General features: G+C 41.5%; 1 protein-coding gene across 26 annotated transcripts in view; it reads right to left on the bottom strand.

Annotated features, from left to right (window-relative positions):
- Window positions 1–19,905, bottom strand: part of camk2g2 (calcium/calmodulin-dependent protein kinase (CaM kinase) II gamma 2) — a 96,645-nt gene that overhangs the window by 44,036 nt on the left and 32,704 nt on the right. For all 26 annotated transcript variants that reach the window (XM_072678362.1, XM_072678360.1, XM_072678366.1 and 23 more), the window contains exons 3-5: window positions 7,906–7,965; window positions 3,434–3,488; window positions 3,013–3,078 (exon numbers count right to left, since the gene is read on the bottom strand). In XM_072678362.1, coding sequence (XP_072534463.1) covers window positions 3,013–3,078; window positions 3,434–3,488; window positions 7,906–7,965 — 181 coding nt within the window. The remainder of the gene's footprint in view (window positions 1–3,012; window positions 3,079–3,433; window positions 3,489–7,905; window positions 7,966–19,905) is intronic.

The following is a 19,905-nucleotide window of genomic DNA, read 5'->3' as shown; positions in this document are numbered from 1 at the left end:
TTTGTATTAGCCATTGTTGGGTGTCTTTGGCTGACCACTGCCTGTAGTTTGCATGAAGCTAAACCAACACCGCTATGTGACAGATCAGGCAGAGCAGGTAGATAAAACTCTAAAGATGGAACTTCAAGAGAGAATCGCTATTTTTTTGATGCTATAGTGTAAGGAGCAATGTTTTACTAGTTCCATTTGAACCCTTTTCTCCCCCCTCTTTGAACATCCCACAAGGAAATGCGGAATACTGCTGAGAATAAACAAGGGCACACAAGATCTATGAAGGAGCAGTGGTGGCTCAGGGGTTAGAGGACTGAGTTATTGATTGCAGGGTTGCCGAGCTCAATGTCTGGGTCCACTAAGCAGCCACTGTTGGGCCACTAAGGAAGGCACTCAACCTCTGCTCCTGGGGTGCAGTGGCATGGCTGATCCTGCACTCTAACCCTGGCTTTCTAAATGGGGATTTGTGAAGAGAATTCAGTTGTACTGTGCAATAAAAGGTACTTAACGTAACATGCTAATAACATGCCTAATATAAAACTTCCATTTCTTACCATATAATAATAAAAAAAAAAATAATAATAATAATAATAATAATAGTTTTGCTATTTTTAAAAGTCTGCAAGGGATTTGCATTATTATGCCAGCATAAAGCTATTTAAAGAAGCAGTATGCAAAAATTGTTTTTTTTTGTTTATGGGCTCCCTCTACAGTTGTGGAGTATAGTTCACGTTTACACCACTTGCAGAAATACAAATCATGCTTTGAGCTCACCTAATGGCTGAAAGATACAAAACTAGTATCTGAAGTGAAAGAATAATGTGGACCATTGCAGTAGAGTAATATTACTGGACTTTACACAAACATGACTTGGGTTACACAGCATTATGCAGTTTCTGTGAGAGGTCTTGCACAGCTCCATCAAAGTTCCACAGTCCAGTAGCAGCAATCTGGCCTACAGTGGCAATGACAGAGACGCCATTCTCCCCATTACAGGTCAATGGAGCATCAACATGGTTCTGAAGCTGTTATTTTAAGGTCAATTTGCTACAAAATGTTGTTTTAACACTAGGCAGATATAGTCTCAAATGACACCGGATCTAGCTTTGGCTGTTCTAATACAAATGTTTGATGCTCGCGAGACATTTTCGCCACTTTCTTCACTTTGTATGTTGCGGTTAAACAGTAAATCCTTCATTATTTCATACATTTTAATAATGGTGTACATCTCAGAAAACATGTGGCTTAAAGTCAAGTCTACTCTGAACATTATTGGAGAGCTGGTCACTTCTCCACTTCTGGTTCTTTCTCGCTCGCTATTTAACAGAAACAAGAGATGAAGAATGCATGCGTATTGGCTGCCAGCTGTAGTCTTTGCAGTGTGTTCAAGTACAACATTACACAGAAGATCTAAGGCAACAGTGAGGTGATGGAAATGAGTTATATTTAGTGTACTTGTTTTGCTCTGGGTGTGAACATTTGCATTTCATAAAGTCTTGTGTTGTTTTTCCTGTTTTTAGTGTTGCATCATGGTGCTGGAGGAACGTTATTTTGCTTCACTGTGTACTTGTATAGGCTTAAAACGACCAAAAAGCCTCTTGAACCTAAACGTATAATAGGGAGGCATTATGGGGGAGATGTGTGTGTGTGTGGTATGGTGGCAGGTCACAGGTTCTGCATGTCTACTGAAGCAGGGCAATGCAAAGCAGTCTCTGTGCGAGTGATAGTGGACCTTTGGGTGACAGTCCGCATGTACGCTCTAGCAAGGCACTGGGCAGAAGGCTCTGCCTACTAGACAGAGTATTCATGCTGTCCACTGCTTCGCCAAAGCTGGCCTACATATCTGAGCCTGAAAGCCAGCAGCTCCTGCTGGTGAGAAATGCATTAAATATGTGTTTGAGCTGCACTCGCTAAACTCTGGCAACGGAAGAGGCCTGAGGAGACTGGCAGGAGTGAGAGGAGATAAAAGTATGTGCAAGCAATTACTGCACTGTATCTTAAATCACCAATCAGGACTGTGGGATTTGCTGCCCATTTTTCTGCACTGCGACAACAGACCTTTTGAATAGTAAAGCTCTTGTTACAGCATATAACATATATCTACCTAGCTCAGAACAAATCCTGGACCTGCTGTGGGTGTTTTACTAATCAAGGACTGAAATGAAATTCAGAGTCTTTTAAAACAGCCTAGTATGAAAAACTAGTACAACCTGCATCCTGTCTAACAAATGGATTCCCATTAATGTAACTTGTAAATGTAATGTAAATGTAGAGTCAAAATCTTAAATGAAGCAATGTCCTGGTCCCACCAGCAGCTGCTCTTACTGCTCTTACCCAGCAGTACAAACATCTGTAGGTTTAAGCTAGAGATATGCATTGGGATTAATTTTGAAATTCAAGTATTCCTATAAGTTAATGAATGGATATTCAGTGAAGCTTGGCAATGGAAAATGTTTATTATTATCATCATTATTATTCTTATTAATGTATCCTAGAGAACAAACATAACATTAGCACGCTGAAGAAAATCAGTACAGCCCCCTCTTAAAACGTAACAGTGTTGTTGGTCTTAATACTTCCTCCCTGACTTTCTATAAATAATCCTCAAATAATAACCTGTGAACTTAAATACTGTCATCAAGTTCCCATGCACAGCTCCAATTACGGTGCTACTTGAAAAGGTATTAGTTTAGTTTGTTTTACAGTATATGGCATAATCAATAAGCTTTAGGCCTCCTTGAAGGTAAAAACATAGACTAATCAGACCATTAATCCAATTCTGGTAATGGTGTTCATTTCCAGTCATAAAGATGCCAGACAGAGCAACAGTGAAGTATGAAGGTAAACAACTCCCTCTTTTATTTCACATATATTAGCACTGATAAGACCAACAACAAATGATTATTTTCAGCACTGTCCTGGCAAACCAGCAACACACACAGTGCTGAACTACTGTCTGAGATGGTGTTTGTGCGTGGGTGCTGTACTGAAGATGCTGTGCATGCACTGAACTTGACTCACCTGGCATCAGCTTCACTATAATACTCTCTAGCAACAATGTCTTCAAACAGCTCTCCTCCAGTAACACTAAAGAGGACAGAATGGGGAAAACAGTGTCTTATGTAATGTGCTGTAAACACTGATGAAACACAGGGTACAGAGTTATGAAAAGTATAACCGGGTAACTGCAAACATCAATTATTACAAATAAACACCAAGAGCCAATTACAAATACAAGTCCATTACATACTACATGTGATCATGCCATCTGATTTCATTCAGTTTAGGCCACATTTGTATGTTTAGAGGTTTAGATGAGAATGTGTAACGAATTACAAATTCAGAAGCACAAGGTAGATTAACACAGCAGTGGAACTCTGTTAAAACGGCAGTGTTATGTGGAGTGGAGTGATGGATCAAAGAGTGCAGCTCAGATACTCACAGGTCAAAGACGAGGTAATGGAAGCCTTCTTCTGAGATGCTGTCATGAAGCCGCACTGAGAGACAGACAGACAGAGAGAGACAGAGGAGACAGACAGAGAGAGAGAGAAGGATGATGTAAGAGAAATGCTTAGGCTAGGAGGTAATCATTAGGGATAGCAGAACTAATGATCAGTATCGAGTTCAGTGATCTAATCCTGGAACAAATCTAGTGCGAAACAGCACACGCGCACACACACACACACACACACACCATAACACACAATGTGATGTCATGTCATTAGCCCTAAATTTCATTGGGTGTTTGAATAGTCTTAGGATGATTTTAGATGTTTTTTCCATAAATTTAGTTTACATAAACAGTTTAGTTACTGCAAATCGCACGATTGTCATTGTTATTACAAAAGAAAAGTGGCATCGCCTCACCTCCAGTTATCACAAAGAGTAATTCATTTATGGGAGTGATGCTATTTCTCCAGCATTTCCTGCCAGTGGTCTTACAATCATAATAATTCAATAAAAAACAACAATGCATGAGGTTGGGTAAAATATTAAAATATATCCAAATCTTGACGTTTTCTTTATAACCAGGAGCTATAAGGCCTCAATCATTTTAAACTTGCCTATGCTGTTGTTTAGAAATGTGTAGGTGACTATAACAAATCCATAACTAAAAAAAGGACAGCAGTGTACAAAAAAATCAGGCTATGTTGAGTGTGTGTGTGTGTGAGATTAAATGTAATCACAATTTTATGTGTCTTCCTGCGTGTGTGTTTACTGCATCAGTGTAATTAGGGGACAGAGCTTGTGCACAAATAGAAATCTCACAGGATTCAGCTGCCATTGCTAGCTTTCCACAGGCTGCTGGTTCCCATGCCTGCCATGCCTGTGGGGCATCACAGAGCCAGGACATTACTACCGGTATGGGGGGAACGGAGCTCCGCAGCTTCTTACACACACACACACACACACACACACACACGCTCACACTCACATTGATGCACAATAATATTGGAATGGTGTCAGTATTAGCATGTAGCTTGACTTCAATAAAAAAAATCAATAAACTGTCAACACTGGGGAAAACTTAGCTTTAGCTTTAGCTACTTTTCTGCATCTGTAATCCACAACACATACATTGTAAACATCTCTGTCATGCTAATCCAAGGAAAGGTCCTCCCAGTTTTTACATTTTATGAATATATGTATAAATATCTGTATAAAATGTTTGTATATGGGCATCAGCAGATCCATGCATTAATACGCCGGGTATCGGCAGTGGCCCACAATTCCAATATCGAACAAAGAATAAGTGCACACCTCATAGAGAGGTTATGTGGGGTAAATTGAGAGCATGCATGTATGAGGAAGTGTGCATCTCTGTGTACTGACAGGACATTATATGCAAAAATACAGCGAGTGAGTACTGCAGTAAGTGGTGGGTACCTGCATTTGAGAATGTGTGTGAGAGATGAGTGAGAGACAGCAGAAGCAGAGGTAGTCAAAGGGTCGCAGAGAAATGAAGACAGCCAAGCATGAAGCATAGTGGCGTAAGCATGGGCTGCCAGGAGCAATGTGCTCTCCCCCTCTCTCGCGCTCTCTCTCTTTCTCGATTGCTCCCTTTGTTAAGAGTTTACTTGCAGCTCAAGCAGAAAACATGACAAGCTGCCCCATTGAGTCACAGAGAGAAAGAATGAGGGAGCATGAGAGGGCAAGAAAGAAGAGCAAGAGATGGAGAGAGAGAGAGAAAAAGAGAGAGAGAGAGAGAGAGAGAGAGAGAGAGAGAGATAGAGAGAGAAGAAAGCAAGAGTGAAAAAGGAGAGTAAGAGAGACAAGAAAGTATAGAAAAAGAAAAGCAAGACAGCGAGAGAGAGAGAGAGGAAGACAGAGGAAGAGAGAGAGAGAGAGAGAGAGAGAGAGAGAGAGAGAGAGCATAGCCTCTCTCAGGACAGAGATTAATGTGGGATTGTGAAAGGTGTGGTGCGGGAGGGAGATTGAGGGAGGAGAGAGAGGAGAGAGAGGAGAGACAGATACAAAATGAAACAGAAGTGAGAGACCGGCTGGAACTAGGGGATGGGAGGGGGAATGCGAGGGTAAGGTCAGAGGAGGACAGAAATGCAAAGCAGAGGCAGGAGGAGCAGCAGTATACAGCCTCCCCTCGCTGTGTGAAGCTCATGTGCACTGCAGACTGTGTGTATTTGGCTTCTGATCACATATGATGCTTGTAAGCTACACTACGACCACGGCACACATTTACGGACAGTTTATCGAACCACGGCACACACAAAAGGCACATGCCATCACTAGCCAGATCCCAATCTGAATGGTGTTGATAAATCCAGTGTGGACAGCAGCCAGGTCAGCTTTCATGCCTTTTCAGAACTGGCTGAATGAGAAACATGAAGTGAATATGTTTGATGAGCATTTACTCACTGCTGGTTAAAGCAGCACAAGGGGATTTTTCTCCAGCAGATGGCGACGTGGCCCTGAGCCAATGAGATTTGGCCATTTGTTTTCACAAGCTGTTTCTTATATATAACAAGGTTAGCGGACGTTAAAAGCTAAAAGTCCTTCTGTGACTTAACCAGCAAAAAACTGCAGTGAAAGTCCTGAATGAAAGTCCAGTAAAATTATGTGGTCATAATGTTTTGGTTGGATATACATGGGAGATTATGGGCTGAAAGGACACCCCTGCTGTACATACAGCAACCAAGTCTTTCAGTTTAATGGGCAATTCCAGCGCAGGCTTTTACAGCAACACCAATTCTCATTATATTAGAATCTATTTTTCTTAATTGTACCTTTTTCCTTCTGACCGACACAATGTTGGCAGCAACCCAGCCCCTGGAGTTCTACTTTCCTGCTGACTAATAAAGCCCACGTAATTCATCTAATTATTACCTTTAAAAGTCCTTGATGAGCTAAATGAGGCATGTTGGATTCAGTTAGATAGACATATACACAATGTGTCCAAAGGTTTGTGGACACCGTTTCTAATGACTGCATTTAGCTACTTTAAACTGCACCCATTGCTGACACAGATGTGCGAATGCACACACACAAAGCTTGCCTAGTTTCTGTACAGAAGTAGTGACAATAGAATAGGACTCACGGGGGAAGATAAGCATGAACCTAGTGGCATCATGTCTAATGCCAGGCGAGGGCTAGAGAGGAATAAAGACCCCCAGCATTGAACTGTGGAGCAGTCTCTCGAACGATTGGTGGTACTCCATTAAATACTTTTGGGATGAGGTCTGGTGGTGATTATCTAACATACTGACCACACAAACAAACACTCTTCTGATGCAACCAAATCCTCACAGCAATGTTCCAAAAAGCTAGTGGAAAGCCTTCCTTGGACAGCAGAAACAGTTACTCCAACAAATACAGGATTAACTCTTTTTAAATAGTCTTGATTTTGAAAGAAACAATGAATGAGAAGGTGTCTCAATACTTCTGTCAATTCAGTTCATTTATATATATCATGGCTGTCATGCAAAACCCCTGCATCTCATTTTTGCCATGTTTTAAATAACCAATTTAAATGGCAGTTCTTTAAATGTCTGTACTATTTTGGAGGTATGAGATTTTCGTCTGACAGCGACGATATCTTGGGGAATATATAATCAGACGCCGTTAATCTCATCCATCTTGGAACCGATTTCTTATTCACGACAGAGATGTAGCTAAACTTGGCTGCATGAAGACACCCCATGAGTCATGGCCAGCAGAAGTCCAGCAAAGCCAGTGAACACTCACACAGCTCCCTGTCACTTGGAGGGAAGATGATACTGCCATCATTTCCATGACTTTGCATGAGGTGCCACTTGTGATGGTGAGCTTCATGCACATTCTCTTTCACTTAATGCAAATAGGCCTCACCTTACTGCATCAGTTAGCTCACTGCCTGGGGGCCATTTGCCTACACTGTTTCTTTCCCTCATGTGGTGGATGACTGTGACGTTCCTCTGCTCCACTCAGTCTGCTGTCTTCAGCTCTGTTTATCTCACATCATACCTCATCTAAAGCTACAAGTTCAAACTTTAAGACGAGACATTTTCACCATTAGTGTTGGACACAGATGGAATTTAGCATCTGCCTTTAACCCATCTGTGCAGACACACACATACACACTAGTGAGCAAACACACACTGTGAACAATGAGTACATGTGCATCCTTTGCCACAGTGCCCAGGGAACACAGAGGGCTAAGGGTCTCATTCAAGGGCCCAACAGTGGCAGCCTGCCGAGCCCAGGTATAAAACTTTAACCACTAAGCCACCAATGACCCATAAAATGATTCTCACAAAATGATTCAAGACAAATCACTAATGTAAGTGTGTCTATTTGCTGAACGTATGTGTGTGTGTGTATGTGTGTGTGTGTGTGTGTGTGTGTGTGTGTATGTGTGTGTGTATGTGTGTGTGTATGTGTGTGTGTGTGTTTTTGAATGTGCAACATTATCACACTCACCTATGTTGGGATGTTTAAGCAGACGGCAGATCCGTGCTTCTCGCTCCAGTTTCTGGTGATCTGTGAAAACAAACACACAGAAGAACCATAAGAATAGAGTGAAGTGAAATGCTCACGATACACAATCGGTATGATATTAACTTCTATGATGTTTCTGAATAAGGCAAAGAAGTGATGGGATGCACCAGAATAAAAAAAATACTTAAAAAGGTCTTGTAATAGGCGGACATTAAATCAGTTACTCTGCAGTGGGTTGATATGGTTTTGCACGCTAATGTCAATATTACATTACATATTACATTACATATTACATTATATATTACATTATATATTACATTACATATTACATTATATATTACACAATACTACTCCATATATATCTGTTGGGGTGTTTCATAAACATTTATAAACATGTAAAAAATGTAAAAAAATGCACATAGTGCATATGTGCATTACAGACATATATAACACTGAAGTAAAAAGTCCAACAGGTACATTGTTGTGTTGGATAAGTAACCATATGTGTCCAATAGGGGTGCAACAATTAACTGACTTAGTCGATAAAAAAAAAAAACAATGACCAAATTATTTGGCAACTAATGTAACAGTCAATTAGTTGGTAAAGCCATCACCAAGTTTCTCGTGATGGTGCACGTGAACCGCAGATTAATCACCAAAGTTTAACCATAACAGTTTTACTGCCGCGGTTCCTTCTTACAGTAATAATTCCCTCAATCTGGACGCAGTGCAGAGCTGCAGTGAAACGCTGGTTACAGAAAAAGTCCCGCCCTTCAACAAAGAGAGCCAATTAGATTGCCGGCCAAGTACTGAGCAGAGGAGGTACTGACCAGACCACTGTCAAAATAAAAGTCACTAAGCTAAATGAAGCAGAGACGCTAAATACATTCAAACTAAAAACTAAACTTACTGTCTTACATTTTGTTGTCCTTTTGTCTCTTTTTCCTGATCGAAATAAAATGATGGGAAAATTATTTAGTTTTGTTATATTTTATTGCTTCTACTTTACACATCCATAGTTTGAAATTTGGACATGAAAAAGATGTTACAGTAAATTGTGACAGGAAAAAGTATTGGAGTACTCTTTTTATATTAGCAGGAAGGTGCATTAAAAAGTGAATTTCTGAACAGGGTATATATCGTTCTCATCTTCACTGTTAGCTAGCAAATATATAAAACAACAAAATATACACAATAAATAGCTACATAAGAGCTATTTGGCAACTGGCAGCCCTAGTGTGCAACTACATATCTGTGCCAGCAATGGGTGCAATGTAAAGTAGCTGAATGCATACATTAGAAGGGGTGACCGCAAACACAGTGGACGGCAGGACTGTTATTTCTGTGCTACAGCTATTCGAGAACAGCTGGAGAGTCAATGCCTGGTATGTCAGTCAGGCCATCTTTAGAAACCAATCTATGGAAGGGTCTATATATGTGGACAGACAATGAACTGCTGCCTAATACTGAACAGAGGGAGCTGAGCTGCCACCTCTGTAGAGCAAATGGACCACCGCCACCCAATACTCCTCTAATGAGACTAGTTAAGCCTTAAGGTCAGGTGGGAAACCCAACAGAACCTAGACAACACCTTTAAACACAAACATGCATACAACACACACACACACACACACACACACACACACACACACACACACACACAGAGAGATATACAGCAAATTCATCATAATATGCCAAGTGTCTTAAATAGTACAAGAGGGCACACACAAACACACACATACTTGCTGCTACAGCACAACTGACAGACAGTAATAAATCAGCCTCTCAGGACCCACAGAGTATAGCTATGCAGAGCTCATACCAAGAAGTGTAGGTCTGTGTGTGTGTGTGTGGGGGGGGGGGGGGGTGCAATGCAATGGGGATTCACCTGCATAGATTCTGCAATATCAAAATTGATTATATTAATTATGTATGGCCTTATTTTGCGGCCAATATAAATCCCACAATTGTTTAAGTAGCTTCCCCAGACACTAATTAAACATTCATTGTATTGTCAGAGATTTACATCCCTAGTGTGTGTTTGTACCAGAGGTGCACAAAGTTTCCATACCAATCAGCCATAACAATTCTAACAGTACTCTCATCTTCATCTACAGTGGCTTCTGTCGAAGGGTGGGATACATTAAGCAGCAATGAAACCGTCAGTAGAAGCTGATGTGTTAAAAGCAACCAAATGTAGTTAGAAAGGAACCACCTGTGAACTGGCGAACCGGAGAGTCATGGGCACCTAGGGCTCATGTATATGATCCATGAAAAGCCCACCTCACAACTTACAGGACTTAAAAGATCAGCTGCTAGTGCCCAGGTTCCCAAGACCACAGGGCCTTGTGGAGTCCATGCCTCAAAAGGTCAGATCTGTTGTGGCTGCACAAGAAGGACCTACTCCATATTAGGGAGGTGGTGTTAATGTTATGGCTGACTGGTGAATACAATCCATATCATCCATGTTTTTTTTACATTAAATCCCTTCTGTGCCTTGAACAATTTCCTGACTGCTGTTGAGCAAAGAACATGTTCACAGCCCCACGGGTGTCTGAACTAACCTGAACTTTCCTTCCATCACTTTAAAAGCCCTCTTGCTGGTATGGTGCAGGATGGAATCAAATGTCACTATTTTTTTTATACATATTTGGTTAATTTTTTTTTTTACTTTTTAAGTGGTTGGAAATTTTAGCTTTGTGGCATCGCTAACATAAAAGTATCTTAAGAGAAGTCTAAAAAAATTCAAACCATTTTCAGCACAAGTTAACACTCCACATTTCAATCCTTTTAGTATTTGATTTTTTAAATAAAGCTAGCATGAGGTTTAAAATCATGTTTTAAAGATTCTTGTATTGTGATTGGATTAAATAACATACAGGCTAATTGAACTGTAAATAGTATTTTATATTACTGTTATGAATTCAACAGAAAAACTGGTGTGCTTATGATACTACTACTACTACTACTTGGTATCAGTTTTAAAGCCAAAATGCTGGTATTGTAACTAGTAAGAAAACCTTCAATATGAATTGTGGTACCTATTAATAATTCTTTTTTTTTTTTACAGAATCATTCCTGCATTTAAATTCTAAACACTCTAATTTACTGTTAAGCTCTGGTTAAGAACAAAAGGTTTAACATATAGTTCAGTAAAGTGAGCTTTAAGGCTAGAGAGATACTTGCTGTTTGGCCATGCGTTCTCGGAGACAACTGTCTGTGTCATGAATGAACAAATGTTCACATACTTGCCTATGTGCGATGTGTGTTACTGAAGGCTTCCACCCCATTTGTCCAGCATTTTCCGCTGTGCTTGGACTTGTGACTGTTTTGTATGCTCACTGTTTGTGTACCCGTAGCGTTCATTTGTTTGTCAAATTTTTCCCTTTTTTTCCCTCATTTGGTACTGCCAATTTACCCACCCCTTCGTAGCTCCCCCTAGAACTAGCAATGCTCCCTACACTACATTTACATTTATGGCATTTAGCTGACGCTCTTATCCAGAGCGACTTCCAGGGTTACTCATTTTACAGAGGAGAGCCAATGCAGTGTTAAGAGTCTTGCCCAAGGACTCTTATTGGTGTAGTGCAGCACAGTCACCCAGACCAGGAATCGAACCCCAGTCTCCCACATGGTGTGGCAGCTCACTGGCAGGTTGGCAGTGGTGTTATCTGTTGTGCCACACCAACACTAGGAGGGTAAGGACTTTACATGTCACCTCCAATACATGCGAAGCCAGCCACAGTCTCTTTTCGAGCCCTTTTCGGGCAGCTTGGAGGATGCATCATGTCCCTAGCTCCACCGCACCAGCTAACAGACACCTGTGCTGGCCGACATCACTTTAAGAGTGATGAGAAATGAAAGGTGGTGAGGAAATTTGGCAAAAAGAAGAGCTCCACAGACCAAGATGTGTTCTCCACCACTTTTTATACTGGACATGTAAAGGTACAATCAGCAGATCCCTACATCCTTAAGCCCTCCCACCGAACGGTTCTGTGGCCCCAAGTATGGTTAGCTAAAGGTGCTGAGAAAACCCGGCTCGGCCCAGTTTGTTAGCGCCCTGCAGTTGATATGAGTGAGTGAGTGAGTGAGTGAGTGTGTGGAGTATGCGTGCATATCTAGAGGTCAGTAGGAGGGCGCCAGTGAAAGCAGTGGCTGACCGAAGCTGGCAGTCTATTGGAGGACAGATGTGCATGTCTAGAGGGGCACACAGCTGGACCAGGTTGAGAAAAGGCATGTGTGTGTTCCTTTAATCCCAATCACACTGCTGTACCCTTTCCAGGCTTGTGGATTTAGAAGGCAGGAATCTCTGCTGCCCTGTGGAATGTCCGGCTGTATGTCCAGTGCATGCATGCCGCTGCATGTGTGTTCGCCTCATAAGTGAATTATACGGCATTAAATATGTCCGTTCAGTGGCAACGGAACCAACTCCCAAACAACACTGACGCGCTGGCTTTCATCAGTTTAAACACCCACACAAACCCTCTCTCTAGTGAGGAGCCAGAGTGCTAGTTAGGCTGTCATCTCCAGCGGCAGGACTGCACTGGTTGGAATTCTAATCATGCACTCAATGCAGTCACTCCTGCTGGGCCTGTTCTGGCTCTCGCACGCTCCCAAATATCGCAGCACACAATCGCCTCAGTTCAGCAGCTCACCCACAGCACGCTGCGCTTAAACACACACGGAGGAAAACAAAATAGAACTCCAGCTTATACAAGAAGTGGCAGGGGAGGGAGGGAGAGAGGGAGAGAGGGAGAGAGAGAGAGAGAGAGAGAGAGAGAGAGAGAGAGAGAGAGAGAGGACAATGCTCAATGTGCAGTAGTCCTATGCAGCATTCATCCACTGCACTGCCACCAAAAATGCAGTATAACTTAATCTAATTTAACAGTGAAATCACACAGTCAAATTCAGTCCAACAGCAGTCTGGGAGCTTTTGCGCATCACAGCAGTATTTCTGCACTATTACAGTGGAGGCTTGCTTGGTAGGTTGCTTTGCTGGTCCTGCTACAAGATGAAACAGGAGAATCACAGAATCAACAGGTAACACAGCACTACAACCCTCTGCACGTAAACATGACTCTAGTCACAAATAGCCCGATCATAAATGACTTCACATAACTGTGTTATAATACAGAACTGCCAAGCATTGAAAATGATGGCTGATAAAAATACGGCTGACGTTTTAGGATTGTTGGAGACGGCTCTTGGGCTAAACGTGCTAGGGCGGCCTGACCTGGCCACGTTGGCAGATGTTGCACTTGTAAATTATGTTGCGGGGAGAGAACGGCTGATTTCTAATAGCTTCGAGATCTTTTTTAATCCCTTCCCAGACTCTTACGCATCTACAGCTGTTCTCTCTGGATCTCACTTTGGTGATATCACTCACTTCAACAATGAAGAGCAAATCAAACTGAAAGCTGGTTTACACCCGGTCACTTCATCTGTCTTGAGATTATATCTGGATACAGCCAAGCCACCTAAAAATGCAAGTGTAATCCAAGATGCTGAAATCCGATCACTCAAACCACTTCAGCTAACTTGCACATTCTGTCATTCCCGCAACGCAATCGGATCAACCAGGATAGTAAAAGTGCCTGAAACTTTGTGCGTGTTATTATTCTGAAACATGGTCTGTCCTGTGGCTTTTGGCCTGCTAGCTAACCTATCAACCTAGCTAGCCAGCTACGAGTCCAAACACAGCAGTACCAGTCTAATTACGCCTTTCCGTTACTCCAAACGCCAGTCACCGGACTTCACCCTCGACAACACTTGTGCCTGTGACTGAACAGCAGCTGCGCACTGGGCTATCTGATACTCGGTGGAGCTGTAGCCGAGCTGTAGCCGAGCTAGCTAAGCAAGAGGGCTACAGATGCAAAACCACAGGGAAAAAAACAGCAGCTGCTCGATCATTAGTCACCAGACACTCGGGTCATTATCGTCTAAACGTGGCTTTCCATCAGCCAGGCTTGAATTTGTTCTGTAGAGAGCAGACTGTAACCAGCTTCTCTAAAGCTGTGCAGTGTTCACTCCGTCACCCTGCAAGCAAAAGGTCATTGTTTTGGTGATACTGCTGTATTATTTTCAGACGACGGAATGGTTTAAAACATGCATATCTTCACATTCACACATCTCTATTACTTCTTTATGAAGGTAAAATGTGATTCATCTAGTGAATGTATCTATAGTGCATGAATGTTCAGGAGTGTATGACTGAAAACACAGATTTCACACTTCTGAAAGGTAATGTGTGTTGGTGCACACGTGTGCATGTCTACAGACAGTCCTTAAATCCTTTCCTCTACTAACCTCGTCTCTTCAATCCATTTGACAGTCATGAAGCCTAATTTCCCAGAAATTATAATCCTGAATCTCAGTGCATCAAATATTAATCTAAACCGCTGCTCTCTCCAGTATAAACTTAAAAAAACCTGCGTCACAACCTCACACTCACTTTTATACACACTCACACACAATTATTATTTCCACTCGTTTAACGTTTAGAGACTTATGACCTTTACATAAAATCACTCCTGAGCAGCAAATCAGGCCTCAATTAAATGGATATTAAAAAGTGAAGTCAGCAGGGAGAACATTCAGCAGATAATTCTCTAATAAAGCTGAAAAACTTCAGCTGGAGGTCCTGACGCAGTGTGTGTGCATGCGTGCATGTGAGTAACTCCTGCATCCTGCACAGTCATATTTCATTGCTTGTTTGCTCAGTCAGAGACACACACACACACACTTGTGAGAAGGACCACGGTGCGCTTTAAGTAAATGTCCCACTGATGCCAAGAAGCATTGATTATGCTTGGAGAATGACATCATGTTCTAGCATAGAAGCATTCCTTCTCTAAAGCTTTTAAGAAATGTGCGCGAGAGCGTGTGCGAGAGTGTGTGAGCGAGAGTGTGTGTGCGAGAGTGTGTGTGCGAGAGTGTGTGTGCGAGAGTGTGTGCGAGAGTGTGCGCGAGAGTGTGTGTGCGAGAGTGTGTGTGCGAGAGTGTGCGCGAGAGTGTGCGCGAGAGTGTGCGCGAGAGTGTGCAACAGGGACAGATGTCTTTATTACCTAACCGCATTAACACTGGACACTCAATATCCAGCACGACTGAAGCTCCCCACAGAACAGTTAATCTGGCTGCTAGCCGTTACCCAGGATGAGGGCTCTACACAACACCATACCACACCACACCACACCCACCAGATACACCCTTTAAGCAGGGATCTTCAGTAATGGCACTAGTTCTTTATAGAACAATGAGAGCTGAAAGACAGGGCTGGGCGATATGGCAAAAATACTAGATCACCATACATAAAACCTTTTTAGCGCTACGTAGCGACAGGCCCTTAAAAACGACTATTCCAAAGCAGATTACAGTTAATTTTATTCAACATCTGCTGATTGTCATCTAATTAAACCAGTCTAATTACACTGTTGGTAATGAAACCTGCAGCTGATCAGTGTTTATTAAGCACAAACAGTATCCTCCACATGCTTAGAAAAGCCTACTGTGTATCACAATAACAGAATTTATCAAGATACGATGAAATATCGTCATATTGCCCAGCTCTACACTTAAATATCTCCTGCTGTCAGGAGCACAGGTATTTGGGTATTGGGAGGTAGCTGTAAATCCTGGACTTGTGGAAATGGTTAAGATAAGATACATAAACTATTTTCTTATATAGGCTGAACACAACACTATATGGTAAAGATGACAAAAATGCGATATGTATGGGTGTAACTGGACGCACATTCATACTAAACTGTAACAGCGCGGACACCAAAGTCCGGTGCACATAGTCGGGTGGAGAATACACGTAACCTGTCAGTTATAAGCCCAGTTCACATCGGGCGCCGTATTCGCACCATGCCGCATGCAATACGCTCTTTTACATTAATCAGTGTAGCCTTTCACATGGCAGCAACGCGGGCTATTTTTGACATGTGTCACGCGTGGCATTCTAGCAGCTTACAGGCAGAAACAAGTACAAAATGCAGTGTGTGCAGAGTTATCTCCTCAACAATCACCGCAGCTACCTTGAGAGTGAAAAGTAAGTATTATTTATACATATTTATATTTATAAGAGCTGACAACATGAACACATGCATGTTAACAGCTTATTTATAAAGCTATGCTCAAATTTAGTCGATATAAAGTTGATGTGTGAAAGGACTAATATCGCAGCAGCGTTGTAGTATGCGGCTGGTGTGAAATTGGCTAGAGACGATGTGACTTCCACTCGAAAACCTTAAGCGCTAAGCAGACAGCAAGTAACGTTTGGATTTGCATCTTAATGTGGGAACTGTAGTGGATTATAGAGAATCGTTACAAACGTCCCGTTATAACCGTGTAAACGCATCAGTCTCCAAACACACATTTGACAATGAGACCAGCAGGGGTGAAAGCATGTGGCTAAAATCTTATCAGGATACAATCCAGACACTAGTCTCATGAGAATACCAGGTTCTAACTAAAGTAAACAGGGTCGAACAGCAATCTTGCCCACCTTCCCAACCCACTCGCGCCCTCTTTCTGCCACGTGTAGAGAGGATGGCTCACACAATTGGTTTTCTTGTATCGACTGTGGCAGTTTTTGTTTGCCGCTGCTGCTCCTGGTCTGGTCAACAGGAATTCTGTAAAGCTGCTATGCGACACCATTTGTAACCAGAGCTATATAACTAAGCTACAAACCAACAGCACTATAACCATTGATTTGTATTTCAGCTTGCACATTCTCTGCTTACCGAAACCCAATTAAACAGGACAAATGACGCTCTCTCTGATCAGTACTGATGTTCTCCATAGCAAACACTCAGAATTGGGACAGTTTCTCACAATGGCGAAGAAAATCATCACACTTCCCACACTTTGGTATTGAAAACAGTCAGGCCCTAACAGGCACACAGTCCCTCAAAGGTATGGGGGATGCAGTGTGCATCTCAAGCATTTAGCCATGCTATGCTAACACTGATGAGTTTTGGTTTTAGACTATATTCCAGCACTCCAATCATGAAAAATGCAACATAACACAAAGCTTTCTCCGTTCCTCTCTCCCTCTCTCAGATAAATAAATAAAAGAGTGGTGACCATTTCTAAAACCTGACTACGCTAAGTGCTGCATGCTCAAACATCACAGACCTCACTTGCCTAAAAGGGCTCTCAGACACACACACACACACAGAATATTGAGTGAACCACAACACTGGAGCGGGAAAGATAGAAGAAAAAGAAGGAGATAAAAAAAAGAGAAAGCAAGAGAGTGCGAGAGAGAAAGAGGAGGGATAAATTAATTAATAAATAAATAAATAAATAAATAGGTGAGAGGAATGAAAAGTTGAAAAGAGTAGAACATGAAGAAAAAGAAGGACACGGAAAACATGCTTATGAGAGCATGACAGAGAGAAAGGTGAAGGAGAGCTGGAGAGAAGTCGTGTGCAAGAGCTGGACAACAGTCAGAGTGAGCGAAAGTGACCGAGAGAGAAAGTGTGAGCGACTGAGACAGAGAAGAAGTAGTTACAGGCCTCAGCCCCTGTAATCTGTGTGATAAGTCAATTAACAATGCGTTTAGGCTCACTGGACACCACACTCCACACAAGAGATGATTCCAACAAACACTGGCCAAATTGTGTTGAAGAGAGAGAGAGAGAGAGAGAGAGAGAGAGAGAGAGAGATCATTCATCTTCAGGTGAGCTGCACGCTAGATTACACGATAAAGAACTTGATGATAAACCTACAATAACAACATGGTGTCTGGGTCATTCATCTACACCTCTATCTTCTGCTCTTGCATCAGATGCATAAACAAAAACAAGCTGGAGTACTTTCCTGATGAAACACACACACACACACACACACACACACACACACACACACACACACACACACACACACACACTTCTCTCTCCTGCTACAATTCAGAGAGTCTCACCTTTATAGGAACCTCACCTTGCCACTGCATTTTCATTCCACATTCATTCCTCATCTGGCAAAGGAGATATCCAATATTTTCATTTACATATCTGCTGATGCTGACGCATAAACCCTTATAAAATGTAGAAACTGGGAGTGAATCCACCTGGATTAGCACTTCTGAGAAAATTAACATAAAAATACCTGCATTTTATTAATTTGACCCTAAAGAAATTGGTCTAATGCCACCTAAAGATTCTGCTCTTCCAGAGCACATTAATTACACTATCAAATATTATTTTCAAATAGCAACTTGATATTGTTTTGTTTTCATGCATCCTCAATTCTATTACTTCTGGACATCCAATAATTAATTTACATCGGGGGTTGACCGATTGGGGGATTGACCGATTGCGGGATTGACCGATTGGGAGGGTTGACCAATTGGGGGGTTGAACTGTGTCACCAACGCTGAACCTCTAATAATCGATAATACTGAGCAGCTAGATTTTACAGTTACATCCTCAAGAACACCCCTCCAACTGTTAAACATGGTGCGTGATTGGGCTTGTGCTGCAGCCAGTGACATTGGGAACATTTTACTGGTAGAGGGAAGAGCGGCTTTAATTAAATACCAGCAAATTCTGGAAGCAAACATCACATCAGGTGTAAAAAAGCTGAAAATGAAAAAAGCGATGGATTTTACAATGATATAGTGATCCTAAGTACACGTCAAAATCCACAATGGACTACCTGAAAAAGTGCAAGCAGAAGGTTTAGCCATGGCTCTTACAGTCCCAAGACACAATCATCATTAAAAATCGGTTAATAGACCCAGACAGAACAGTGCAGCAAGACGAGCCACAATTCTCAACAATTCCCAAACTGAGTACTGAAAGGCTATTAGCTTCTACAAAAGGCTTTACAGGCTATGATAGAAGCCAAGTGAAAAATAATACCAACTATGAAGGGTGCCTACATTTTTGCTTCAGGTCTTTGCTTAAAATAAATAAATAAATAAAAATAATAATAACAACTTTGCTTAGAATATTAAAGACAACATATTTTAAATCTATACCTTTTGGAAATCAGGTCATCTTTTACACACTTATCTATTTACAATAACAAAACATTTGGCCAGGGGTGCCCAAACTTTTGCACAAAAGATATCAGAATTGGCCTTGAGTGAATGATCATATTTAAAACAAAGCTCAGCGAACTCTCCGAGCACTAATTCTTCTGGACAAGCGTTCACTTTCTGAAGAGCAGTCATTTGAGGCCAAGGTCGACGAGGACATGCTGTTAAGAGAACATCACATACATTATACATATATATATATATATATATATATATATATATATATATATATATATATATACACACACACACACACACACATATATATATATATATATATATATGTGTATATATATATACACACACACACACACACACACACATATATATATATATATATATATATATATATATATATATATATATATATATACACACACACACACACACACACACACACACACACATATATATATATATATATATATATATATATATATATATACACACACACACACACACACATATATATATATATATATATATATATATATATATATATACACACACACATACATTCATTTATATATTTTATGTATTTTATATAAAACTAAATCCAATCTGACCGTCACTACAGACTGGAGTAGGGGGACGGGAGAAGAAGGGAGAGGATAGGAGAGGAGTCAAGGAAGGGAGATTACAGGCATTTCCAGGCTTCATGAGTCTTTACCCTCACAGCTCCACTCAGAGGTCAGACTGGCCCAGACAGCTAAAAATATGCAATCCAGCAGCTTAGCACTGAGTCAGCCACTACCACACACACTGCACACAGCCCAGGAGACAAACACACACAAGCAGGCAACCATGAACACACGCACGCACACACACAAACACACACACAAGCCCACACACAACCACGTAGGCCCACACACACAACCGCACAGGCGCTTATGTGAATGCATGCACACATGCAAGCAGAGACACAGACACAGGCC

This window comes from Salminus brasiliensis, chromosome 4, assembly GCF_030463535.1.
Source record: "Salminus brasiliensis chromosome 4, fSalBra1.hap2, whole genome shotgun sequence".
NCBI lineage: Eukaryota > Metazoa > Chordata > Actinopteri > Characiformes > Bryconidae > Salminus > Salminus brasiliensis.
This window is presented reverse-complemented; position numbering and strand designations above follow the sequence as displayed.